This window comes from Cherax quadricarinatus, chromosome 4 (assembly GCF_038502225.1).
Source record: "Cherax quadricarinatus isolate ZL_2023a chromosome 4, ASM3850222v1, whole genome shotgun sequence".
Taxonomy (NCBI): domain Eukaryota; kingdom Metazoa; phylum Arthropoda; class Malacostraca; order Decapoda; family Parastacidae; genus Cherax; species Cherax quadricarinatus.
Window position 1 is genome coordinate 13,261,466 of NC_091295.1, and position 12,588 is coordinate 13,274,053.

General features: G+C 38.8%; 1 protein-coding gene across 3 annotated transcripts in view; it reads right to left on the reverse strand.

Moving 5' to 3' along the window:
• Cul1 (cullin 1) overlaps nucleotides 1-12,588 on the reverse strand; it is a 295,830-nt gene that overhangs the window by 56,541 nt on the left and 226,701 nt on the right. For all 3 annotated transcript variants that reach the window (XM_053770358.2, XM_070094495.1, XM_070094488.1), the window contains exon 14: nucleotides 8,542-8,660. In XM_053770358.2, coding sequence (XP_053626333.1) covers nucleotides 8,542-8,660 — 119 coding nt within the window. The remainder of the gene's footprint in view (nucleotides 1-8,541; nucleotides 8,661-12,588) is intronic.

Sequence of the window (12,588 nt, forward strand, 5' to 3'; positions counted from 1 at the left end):
CAGGCAACCTGTAGGACTTGTGGTAGCCAGGCAACCTGTAGGACTTGTGGTAGCCAGGCAACCTGTAGGACTTGTGGTAGCCAGGCAACCTGTAGGACTTGTGGTAGCCAGGCAACCTGTAGGACTTGTGGTAGCCAGGCAACCTGTAGGACTTGTGGTAGCCAGGCAACCTGTAGGACTTGTGGTAGCCAGGCAACCTGTAGGACTTGTGGTAGCCAGGCAACCTGTAGGACTTGTGGTAGCCAGGCAACCTGTAGGACTTGTGGTAGCCAGGCAACCTGTAGGACTTGTGGTAGCCAGGCAACCTGTAGGACTTGTGGTAGCCAGGCAACCTGTAGGACTTGTGGTAGCCAGGCAACCTGTAGGACTTGTGGTAGCCAGGCAACCTGTAGGACTTGTGGTAGCCAGGCAACCTGTAGGACTTGTGGTAGCCAGGCAACCTGTAGGACTTGTGGTAGCCAGGCAACCTGTAGGACTTGTGGTAGCCAGGCAACCTGTAGGACTTGTGGTAGCCAGGCAACCTGTAGGACTTGTGGTAGCCAGGCAACCTGTAGGACTTGTGGTAGCCAGGCAACCTGTAGGACTTGTGGTAGCCAGGCAACCTGTAGGACTTGTGGTAGCCAGGCAACCTGTAGGACTTGGGGTAGCCAGGCAACTTGTAGGACTTGTGATGAAAATCAGACGTGTTTATCTGGTTTGTTTACATTATGTGTGGGTGGGTGAGGTGGCGAGGGTTACTCTTCCTGGCTACCCATATTTCCCAACCTGATTTCATACAAATAAAACTCACCTCTCACCCTACATTAAGACTACAAATATTTTAAGGTAATTAATGAGTGTACTATATATGCATTTTATCACTCTAGGGAGCTTAATGTCGTTGTAGGTATAAGTGGCCAAGCAGGATGCCATACCTCCCACACGACTTTCTGCAAATAAATACTTTTCACCTCTCACCATACATTAAGACCATTAAGACTACAAATATTTTAAGGTAAGTAATGCGTGAATTGTATATGCATTTTATCGCTCCAGGGAGCTTTAAGCATCATAGTAGAGTATGTGTGGTGGGGTGTCCAGGAGGGCTACCACATCTGACTTTTTAGAGTAAATACTACTCACCTTTTGCCCTACATTACGACTACAAATATTTTGAGGTAAATAATGAGTGTACTGTGTGTGTATTTTACTTTTTAATGTCTATTTCTATTGCTAAATTAATATATATTAGTGTAAACTTGTTATCTGGCATTTATATGCATTTATAAATGGAAAAATGGAGTTCTGCTTTCTGGCGAAGTCTGCCTTCCGGCAGTAGCCTGGAACCTAACCTGCCGAATCAGTGGGGCCCTACTGTACATTTTTCTTATTTAAAAACCCATAAAAAAAATTGGGGCGGTTTTTTGGGGCTGGAATAGATAGAAGGCATTTCAATTAATTTCAATGAGGAATATTGATTTGATGTACAAGCAAATTTAGTTACGAGCTTGGTCACAGAATGAATTAAACTCGAAAGTCAAGGTACCACTGTATAAACCTTATCTCCAGGTATACTGCAAAGGTTAGTGGACAAGTTTTGGAGGGTGTGTAAAGGAAGAAAGTTGAAAGTGAACATAGATATGAGTAAGGTAATGAGGGTATCAAATGAATTAGGTTAAGAAAAATTGGATATTACATTGGAGTGAGTGAGTATGGAAGAAGTGAATGTGTTCAGATATTTGGGAGTAGACTTGTCAATGGGTGGATTTATGAAGGATGAGGTTAACCATAAAACTGATGAAGGAAAAAAGGTGAGTGGTGTACTGAGGTATCTGTGGACACAATAAAACATTATCCATAGAGGCAAAGAAGGGAATGTATGAGAGTACAGCAGTACCAGCACTCTTATATGGGTGTGAACCATGGGCTGTAAATGCAGCAGCAAGGAGGAGACTGGAGGTAGTGGAGATGATGTGTCTGAGGGCAATGTGTGGGGTATATATTATGAAGAGAATTCTCGAAGTTAGGAGATGTGGAAGTGCTAAAAGTATTAGTCAGAGGGCTGAAGAGAGGGTTGTAGAGGTGGAGCAAAATAGGAGAGGATGGAGGAAAATAGGACGATTTGGAGGGTGCATAAATCTGTAGTGGACAGGAGGAGGGGTAGGAGTCATCCTAGGAAAGTAGGGAGGGAGAGGGTGAAAGAGGTTTAGTGGACTTGCAGCAGGCATGTGTGCGTCAGATAGAAGTGAATGGAGACGAATGGTTTATGGGACCTGATGAGCTGTTGGAGTGTGAGCAGGGTCATATTTTGTAAAGGAATTCAGGGAAACCGGTTAGCCAGACTTCGAGTCCTAGAGGTGGGAAGTACAAAGCCTGCACTTTAACCTTTAAACTGATCTACGTTTTTTTTTGTTATATTTGAAAATATGCAAAAAAACATAGATCTACTTTTGGAGCACTATGCATGTGAACATAGATCTGTTTGGACAGTTTAAGGGTTAATGGAAGGGTTTGGGATACTCACTGCTTGGAGTGACATCAAAACTCATATCTGAGCACCTCTGCAAAGACTGATTGTGTGAATGATGGTGAAAAAAAAAGTTGGTTTCTTTTTTAGGTCACCCTGCCTCAGTGGGAGTGGTGAAGTGTTGGAAAGAAAAAAAAAAAAAACTCTTGCTACTTTTACTTACACTTAGGTCACATGTAGACACCCATCTGGGTTGTCATTATTTCCTTAATAGTTCTTCTTTATTTCCTCTCATCTCCATGGGGAAATGGAACAGAATTCTTTCTCCATAAGTTATGCATGTAGTAAGAGGTGACTAAAATGCCGGGTGCAAGGGGCTAGTAACCCCTTCTCTTGTATATAATGCTAAATTTATGAAGAGAAACTTCTGCTTTTCTTTCTGGGCCACCCTGCTTTGGTGGGATATGGTCAATGCGTTGAAAGGAAGAAGATATTACTCCATGGTGGCTGCCTTTCATTTCTTCATACCTGCTAACAACTTGGGCATCAAAGGTTGACAAAAACTTATGAAAAATACAGTAAATACACAGACAATTGTATCTATGTACAAATAACCCACACACAGAAGAGAGGAGCTTACGACAACGTTTCGGTCCGACTTAGGGAGCACAAAAAAAATAAGTGTTAGACTTGCCGACACTAATGATGCTCTTTTCTGTCGCATCAGAGATGATAGCCATCCTATTGACTGGTCTTCTACTAAAACTGTCTTCCCTACTTCCAACAGTTGCCGTCTGGCTGAATCCTCCCTAATACACAACTTTCCTTGTATGAATCTTAGTCCCGGCTTCATCTCTGTAGATGCCTTCCTCTCCCACTACATTGTAAAATGCTCCAAACTTCAGAACACTCGTGACCTAACCCGATTCCTCCTTTTTTCTTCTTCTCCCTCTTCCCCTTTCCTCTTTCCTTTTTCTCCTTTGGGTTGTCTCTCTTCTGCCCTGTGTATTTGTTCCTTCTTTATTTATTTAATTGTTTTTCCCCCCCTCGGTGTTCTTGCTCTTACCCTCTGTGGGCACCAGCTCCCTTGCAGTGCTCCTCTTTCTCAGTATTTATCTGGCCCCTCCTACTCTTACTACCTCCCCACTACTACCTTCCCTCCACTACTACCACTACTACTGCCACCTCCTGCCTATTTATACTCATCCTGCTCTCCTTTTTGTTAGTGTGACTTTGTAAATGGTCCAAGTCGGACCGAAACGTCTTCGAAAGCTCTTCTCTTCCATGTGCGGGTTATTTGTGTACTGTTCCAGACACGGTATTGTGCCTTTTTTTGTTAATTGTATCTATAATTTTTCTCAACATGCTAGTTGTCTCCCACTGAAGCAGGGTGGCCCCCCCCCCACCCCCCCCAAAAAAAAAAAAAAAAAAAAAAAAAAAAAAAAAAAAAAAAAAAACATTTTACTTCTAACATTTAGGTCAGACTACACGTGCATGTACACATACATTATTACGCACTCATCAGAGTTTTCTTCTGTTTTTTCTTAATAGTTCTTGTTCTTATTTCCTTTCATTTTCAAGGGGGCAGTGGAATAAGAATCTTTCCTCTAAGCCATGTATGTTGTAAAAGCTGACTAAAATGCCAGGAGTAATGTAGTAACCCATTCTTCTGTATAAATTACATAAAAGAAAATCTTTATGAAATTCTTAGTTAAATACAAAACTTGGGAAGCAAGCTCAAAAGGCAAATGATTGCTGACTTGGGTGTTGCTATGCCGAGGCTTGAGCAACAAATACTCACTGTGAGGCTGGTAGTGTACCAAGAGACGAACCATTCAGATTAACATTAAAAGATCTAGAATGAGGGGATGCTTTTATCTTGAGTGCTGACAAGACTGATTTCTTGGCATTCACTACCAACATTTCAGTCTTTCAGCATTAAGCAAAGGCTATAAGGTAAGAAGGCACCTCTAAATATTATGCTGTGTTAATGCTGATGGTACAAACTGTTTGTAATTGACACTTACAGGCAAATCAACATGGCTGCATGTTGCAAAGAATTGCATTTAGGAGTTACCAGTTAACTATTAAAAGACACAAAAAGGGAAATATCTGCTGACTGGGTTTATATACAAAATTTATCCTTGAAGCATGCAAGTACCAGCTTGAAGTGATAAATTAAGCAGAATCAATTTTAAAAATAAAGCCGCTTGTCTTTTCCTCTCTAATACTAGCTCACTGATGTAACTTACTGATTACGAGGTTATTGTTGCCTGCAAGAAAACTGTCATGTATACAAGATGCTATTCATCTTTCTTGTCTGCTCAGACAAGAGGTGTGCAGGCCTATTATCCATGCTTTTGCACTTTTAGAGAAACTGCCACAAGGAAACAACGTCAGTGTGGAAAACACCAAACTGGATACAGTCATCTTCAATTTTGTTGCTGCTCCTACATCTTCTGAATCTTCTAGTAGGTAAATGAAGCTTCACAGCTCCTCTGCTGCTTCCACGTCTTGTCAACTATCTATAAGTAAACTTCTAGAGGTTCTCAGCTCCTTTAACTCAGAACAGGTTATTCTGAGTCACCACTATAAAATCACTGTAATCAAAGCTCATCTACCCATAACAAAAGGTAAATAAAAGTACTCTACTATACTTTTAGCTCCTTTATTTTCATCATTATTTTCATGTGTGTGTACGGTATTGTCAGGAAACAATACATGAAGTCTGGAGGTTATACAATTATTCATTAATGTTATGATGTACAAACATCATTCAAATTTAACAGACAATCAGCATTACTGGACACCCTCTCTCCCTATTAGTACTTTAAACCAAGATTTCTGATGCCATAGAAATATGTACTCACAGCTCAATGTATGATCCAGTTCATTGGTGAATTCTGGGACACAACCAGAGAAGCATGGCAGTAGGCCTACTGAGCCATGTGAGGCAGGCAGCACAGTTTAACACTTCCACTCATGCAACTCTCATTTAAAGCTACCCAAAATACTCTCTCAATGAAGATATTGGAAGTTTACTCCATATTTTTCTTTTATTCTCACTCAATCTTACTCTACTATATTTCTTAGCAGTCACCAACAAATAATTTTAACTGTGGTACACATATCACTGAAAATCATGGGAAAGTGTAATTATTGTAATGTGCAGTGTAATGTATAATGGTTTAGAGAGAAATTTAATTAAATATGAGATAGAAATGCAAATATGTTTTCATGTGATAACCCTATTTGTACCAGTCATTTCCTTTGACAAATTTGCTTATATGTGTTCGCAAGTAGTAGTAGTAGGTTGGCAGACAGCAACCACCCAGGGAGGTACTACCGTCCTGCCAAGTGAGTAAAACGAAAGCCTGTAATTGTTTTACATGATGGTAGGATTGCTGGTGTCCTTTTTTCTGTCTCAAACATTCAAGATTTCAGGTACGTCTTGCTACTTCTACTTACACTTAGGTCACACTACACATACATGTACAAGCATATATATACACACCCCTCTGGGTTTTCTTCTATTTTCTTTCTAGTTCTTGTTCATTTCCTCTTATCTCTATGTGGAAGTGGAACAGAATTCTTCCTCCGTTAGTCATGCGTGTTGTAAGAGGCGACTAAAATGCTGGGAGCAAAGGGGCTAGTAACCCCTTTTCCTGAATATATTACTAAATTTAAAAGGAGAAACTTTCGTTTTTCCTTTTGGGCCACCCCACCTGTGGGATACGGCTGGTATGTTAAAAGAAAGAAGAGCGTTCGCAAGTCCTTGATAATGTCTCAAGACAGTCTAACACTACACAATTTTGCTGATTCAGCCTCTATCAGGAGGTTATTTCAACATTCAAGTCCTATTACCTAATGAAAAAACATCTCCCAGCCGCTGTATGATACTGATGGACCTGACATGCCAAAAAATCCCTGGTGCAAGGCCTACAAAGTGAGGGATAGAACATGGAAGATTTCTCAGGCCTTGAAGAGGAAGGAATTATGAAATATATAGATAATAATAATAATCAAGTGTTGATGAACAACCATCAGGAACAGGAAGACAGCACGCCCCACCACTTTTCAAAAGACTGAATTTGCTAAATATACAAGACATACACTTGTATTACTGTGCCTACTAAATATACAGAACATTAAACTCCACTGTAAACCCTCCACTAAAGCTACTCCTTGACAGTTACAACAGAATGCACAGTCACAATACAAGGCATAAGGCACTTTTCAACATCCCTCAAGTCAGTCTCTCACTATGCAAGAACGCCATGCACATAAAAGGTCCAAAGATCTGGAACTCACTACTGGAACAGGTCAAGGATCCCCTGACAACTTTTAAATTTAGGACTTCAATAAAAAATCATCTTATCTCTCAATATTAACCAATCAACCAAAACATCTGCTAATTAGTTTTATTATGTGACTTCTAGGCTTTTAATTCTGCCAATTCATAAAATATTACCACCTGAACCATTACCTGTAATACAGATTTAGTGTGCAATTTCAAGATAATTTTATGAAACCTTACTCCACCTTACTACTACACATCTGTATTAAGTTCAAATAAGTTTGTAAAACAGTTAACCACTACTTCTTGTCTAGTTTTAAGTATAGTTACTATGTTCTTATTATCTTGTCTAGTTTTAATTAATTACTATGTATTAGGATTAGTCTGGCCAAAATGCCCTGGCATGATAGTGGCTATCTTTGACTGTACTTAGCAAATCATAATTATAATTACACATTGTAACCTTTATCTTATCTATGAAAAAGCTTCCAGAGCTGTTGGCACAGACATGGCACACTAGTGCAGTTCATTATAATATTAGCCTCTTAATATTAGAAATGGGTCTAGCAATAGTATAGCTAAGACTTCAAAGCATCCCTATGTTTGGGATACATTAAATAGGGTTCTTTGATATTATTACACTTTACAAAAGTACTTACAAACATCAGAAAATGTACGAGTAGAATGCATGGTGTTCATTATGGAAGAAATCACAATGAAACGCATGATTGCAATCACGTTTTTGTGACATCCATAGTTATGTATGCAACATATTGGAATCTATTTCTTTCTAATGCCAATCTGAAGTTATAAAATTGGGAATATGAAAAAACATTTTCTTTAAATTATTTTAATTTTTTTTTTTTACAGTTGTATTTGGTGGAGGACTTCATTTAATAACTTTTACAATTTGGTTAAAAGCTGAATTATAAGAGTGTCGTTTTCAGAACATGCATCATATTAGGTTCGCTGGTCTTGTCCCGGCCCGGGTCTTATTCAGATGGTGACCTGGCGATACATGCATCGGTATTCTATGCATATTCATGTTATATGTGATGAGCTGTAATTTGATTGAGATCAATCAAGAACAGCAGATTTAATAAGGAAATGCCCTTGGGTGGTGGCCAGCCATGTAAAGTGGTGGACATGTGGCAACTAAACTTACTCAACCCAATCCTCCATTACACTGGGCAACACAACTTTCCTAGACAATATTCTCAGGCACACAATACCCTTACCATAACAGTGAGAGGGTCAGAAGCATCTGTGTTCTGTCTGTCATGATGAGAGAAAGCAAGAATAGTGGAAATGGAGCAGATGAAAGGGTGGGAGGAGGAAATGAGCAGAGGAATGGGCAGGAGAGAGACAGTGTTTGACAGGGTGGGAGGGAATGAGGAAAGAGGGAGGAATGAGGAGAGAAGGGGTAGGGGAGAGGAAGAGGGTAGGCAGGAGGGAGAAAAGGAAGGAGGGAGAAAAGGAAGGAGGGCAGGTAGAAGGGAAGGAGTAGAGGATTAAAGGTTAGGTTGAGTTAGTAAGTTTTGAAGCAGCTTTGAAGAAAAATAATGGAAAACTTGGTTATTCACACTGTTGTGTCAAACTACACTAGAAAAAAATACAATACAATACAATAAACATACACAAATGAGATGCCCTCAACTTACACACCAACAGCAACGAGGCACCCGGGCACCAAGTAAACTTTTACTACCAATAAACTCCAATACCAATGTGAATTGAACAAATATCCTATGTACCATTTTTTGCTATATAAAACCAAGGTGAAAAACCGAACACTCACCTGTTTTTGAAACAATTCGTAACAATTTCACCTTTTGAAAGATGAAACAGCCAATTAAGTTTCCGACCACTATGTTGACTTGAGTAGAATGTTGTGAATCTGGACACACTTCTTTCCAGCTGTTGGCAAGTTAGGACATTTAGGAAACATTGAACACTGCACTATTTTAATGTAAAATGCCTAAAAATTAATACACAGTACATTATACTTGTGAAAAAGTTGCTACATAACCTCAGGCAACAGTAACCAAACTTAATGTACAAGTTATCTATAACTTACCTTCCATTAGCTATTTTGTCTTGTGCAAACCACCTTCAGGATTATGATACATCAAAAAATTGTAGGGTGATGTCACTTAGGTGATGGGTGCCTCAATATCACAGAAGAGCATAAGAAACAAGGAACAATGCAGTAGGCCTGTTGGCCCATACTAGGCAGGTCTTTTACAAATCAAACCCACTAACAGAATAAATGCTACCCAAGCAATAAGTTTTAATAATTCTATCCAACCCCTCTCACTCATGTATTTATCCAACCTAAATTTGAAACTACCCAAGGTTTTAGCTTCAGTAACCATACTAGACAGACTGTTCCACTCGTCAACTACAGTATTTCCAAACCAATAGTTTCCTATATCCATTTTAAATCTAAACTTATCTAATTTGAATCCATTATTGTGGGCTCTCTCTTGGAGAGATACCCTCAAGACTATTTATATCCCCTTTGTTAATACCCACCTTGCACGTACAGTAGGGCCCCGCTTTACGGCGTTCCGCTAATACAGTGATGTCAAATTATGACCAAAATTTGCTATACGGCTAGCGGTCTTTCAAATACGGCACGCCCCACCTGGTTTGTTTACATTCTCCGTGACCACATCTATTATTTCTGGAAACTTTCCAAAATTTCAAGTGTTTTAAAGTTATTGCATATTTTATATGTACTCTGATAATTATACTTATGTGTACCTGTACCTAAATATACTTACACACTGTGCTGGTGTGCAGGTACACATTAAAATTGCTAAGAGTCTCTCTACTCATGATGCCACAGTAATACTACGTAATAATAATCACTCTTGGACACATTAAATGTCTTATTTTACATTAATACAGATATTTTCAGTAATCCATCTATGATATTTTCTTCAAAATTATATAAGAAGCACATTACATAGCATATAAACATGATACACTCACAGAATAAAAATTGATGTAAATATGAGATTTGTTTACAAAGCGACTGTGTAAGTAGTGTCGGAAGAATTACGTTTTCTCTAGTCAAACACTGGGGGATAACTGTAGAAAAATATTCCTTTCGTGTGCCTTCACTCTATATACAGCAATTCATGACCCTTGTGGGTTTAGCACTTCTTTTTTATGACAATAATATCATTCACTCTAAAAATGGTGTGTTGCACGAGAATGGGAGTGTTGCTGTTTGTTTATTCTGTACTAACTTGTACACAATAAAAGAGTACATATTTGTATTGTGAGGTAATTATAATAAAAAAAAATAGTGAGGTAAAAGTTTTACAAACTCTTACAAACGTACGTGAATGAACTAAATGTAGACACACATTAATCTGCATTTATTTCGCCTGACCAAGTGATCGCCCACTACCTGTTCAGTTTGTGTTTTTACATTGTCTAAACTCTGTATCTCGTTCTCTCTCTCGTTTACTCTTTCATTAACTAGTTGGCTCTCATTGACGATGGTGTCTAAGCTTAGGTGTGATAAAAAGAGGAGTCGTATGCCTCTTGCTTTAAGTGCCAAGTTAGAAATGATTAAACTGAGTGAACGTGGTATGTCTATGACTGAGATAGCACGTAAGCTTGGTTTGGCTCGTCAAACAGTTAGCACAGTTGTGAATAACAAGGAGAAAGTGTTGTAGGAAATTAAAAGTGCTACACCAGTGAACACTAAAGTTATAAGAAAACATGATAACCTTATTGCTGACATAGAAAAACTTTTAATGGTGTGGATTGACGATCAGACTAGTCACAATGTGCCTTTAAGCTGAGCCATTATCCAGTCCAAGGCCCTAAGTCTCTTCAATTCTATGAAGGCTGAGAGAGGTGAGGAAGCTGCTGAACATAAATTCACAGCTAGCAGAGGCTGGTTTAATAGGTTTAAGGAAAGAGGTCAACTTCACAACAACAGAGTGCAGAGTGAAGCTGCAAGCGCCGACAATTTAGCTGCAGAAAATTATCCATGTGAGTTAGCCGAGATAATAGAATGTGATGGACATACCAAACAACAGATTTTTAATGTGGATGAAACTGCATTATTTTGGAAGATGCCATCTAGGACATTTATTGCTAAAGAGGAGAAGTTAATGCCTGGCTTCAAAGCCGCAAAAGACAGGTTAACACTCTTGCTAGGAGCTAATGCAGCTGGTGATTGCAAGTTAAAACCTATGATGATTTATCACTCAGAGAATCCTAGGGCCCTAAAGAACTATGCAAAAGGCAGCCTCCCTGTTTATTATAAATCTAATTCGAAAGTTTGGATGACTGCCGATCTTTTCATAAATTGGTTCACGGACTATTTTAAGCCTAAAGTTGAGGCATACTGCAAGGAAAAGAAAATTCCTTTTAATGTTTTACTCGTTTTAGACAATGCCTCTGCCCACCCTACACCTCTACATCGTATGTACAAGGAGATAAATGTTGCTTTTATACCTGCAAACACAACTTCTTCATTGCAGCCAATGGACCAAGGTGTAATTGCAGCCTTTAAACCTTATTACCTACGAAGAACTTTCATTAAGGCTGTAAATTTCCTAGACAATGATAAAATGCCAGGACCTAAACAAAATAAATTTAAAACCATTCAGAAAGGTTTCACTACTTTGGATGGTATTAAAAATATTAGAGATGCATGGAATGAAGTTAAAGAAACTACCCTCAAAGGTGTTAGGAAGAATCTAATTCCTGAACTTATGGACGATTTTGAAGGCTTTGAGAATCCAGTGGATGAAGTGACCGTAAATGTTGAGGATATGGCAAGGGACTTGGAATTGGAAGTGGAGTCTGAGGATGTGAAAGAATTGCTTCTTTCTCATGATGAGCCTCTAACAGATGAAGATCTGACTGAAGAGCAAAGAAAAGTTTCATGAAGAGGAGATCCATCCTGATGATAGTCCTGTTGCCATTAAAGAAATGAAAACCCAGGATTTGGAAGAAGCTATTAACTATATAGAAATAGCAATGACAATTTTTGAGAAAATTGATCCAAATTTTGAACGAAGTTAAAAAGTGAATGCATCCCCTTACCGTGATGTTACATGCTATAAAGAAATTTTAAGGGAAAGGAAAAAAAAAAATCCCTGAGGCAAAGTTCAAAGCTTTCCTACTTTAAGAAAGTATCATGCAAACCTTCAACATCAACAACTAGCCTTGAACACTCCTTCAAGAGCTTCACCCAAGTCTCCAAAATGAATAAAAGTTGAAAAATCAGATGATGATGTGTCATCTGATTTTATTTAATAAAGACCCCGTTACTCGCCTCACACACATTAATATTAATATTTTAAGGATATCATGTTGGAGAGGAGGAATATGGAAGAAGTGAATGTTTTCAGATATTTGGGAGTTGACGTGTCAGAGGATGAATTTATGAAGGATGAGGTTAATCATAGAATTGATGAAAGAAAAAAGGTGGGTGGTGCATTGAGGTATATGTGAAGACAAAGAATGTTATCTATGGAGACAAAGAAGGGAATGTATGAAAGAATAGTGGTACCAACACTCTTATATGGGTGTGAAGCTTGGATTGTAAATGCTGCAGCGAGGAGATGGTTGGAGGCAGTGGAGATGTCCTATCTAAGGGCAATGTGTGGTGTAAATATTATGCAGAAAATTCGGAGTGTGAAAATTAGGAGAAGGTGTGGAGTTAATAAAAGTATTAGTCAGAGGGCTGAAGAGGGGTTGTTGAGGTGGTTTGGTCATTTAGAGAGAATGAATCAAAGTAGAATGACATGGAAAGCGTATAAATCTATAGGGGAAGGAAGGAGGGGTAGGGGTCATCCTCGAAAAGGTTGGA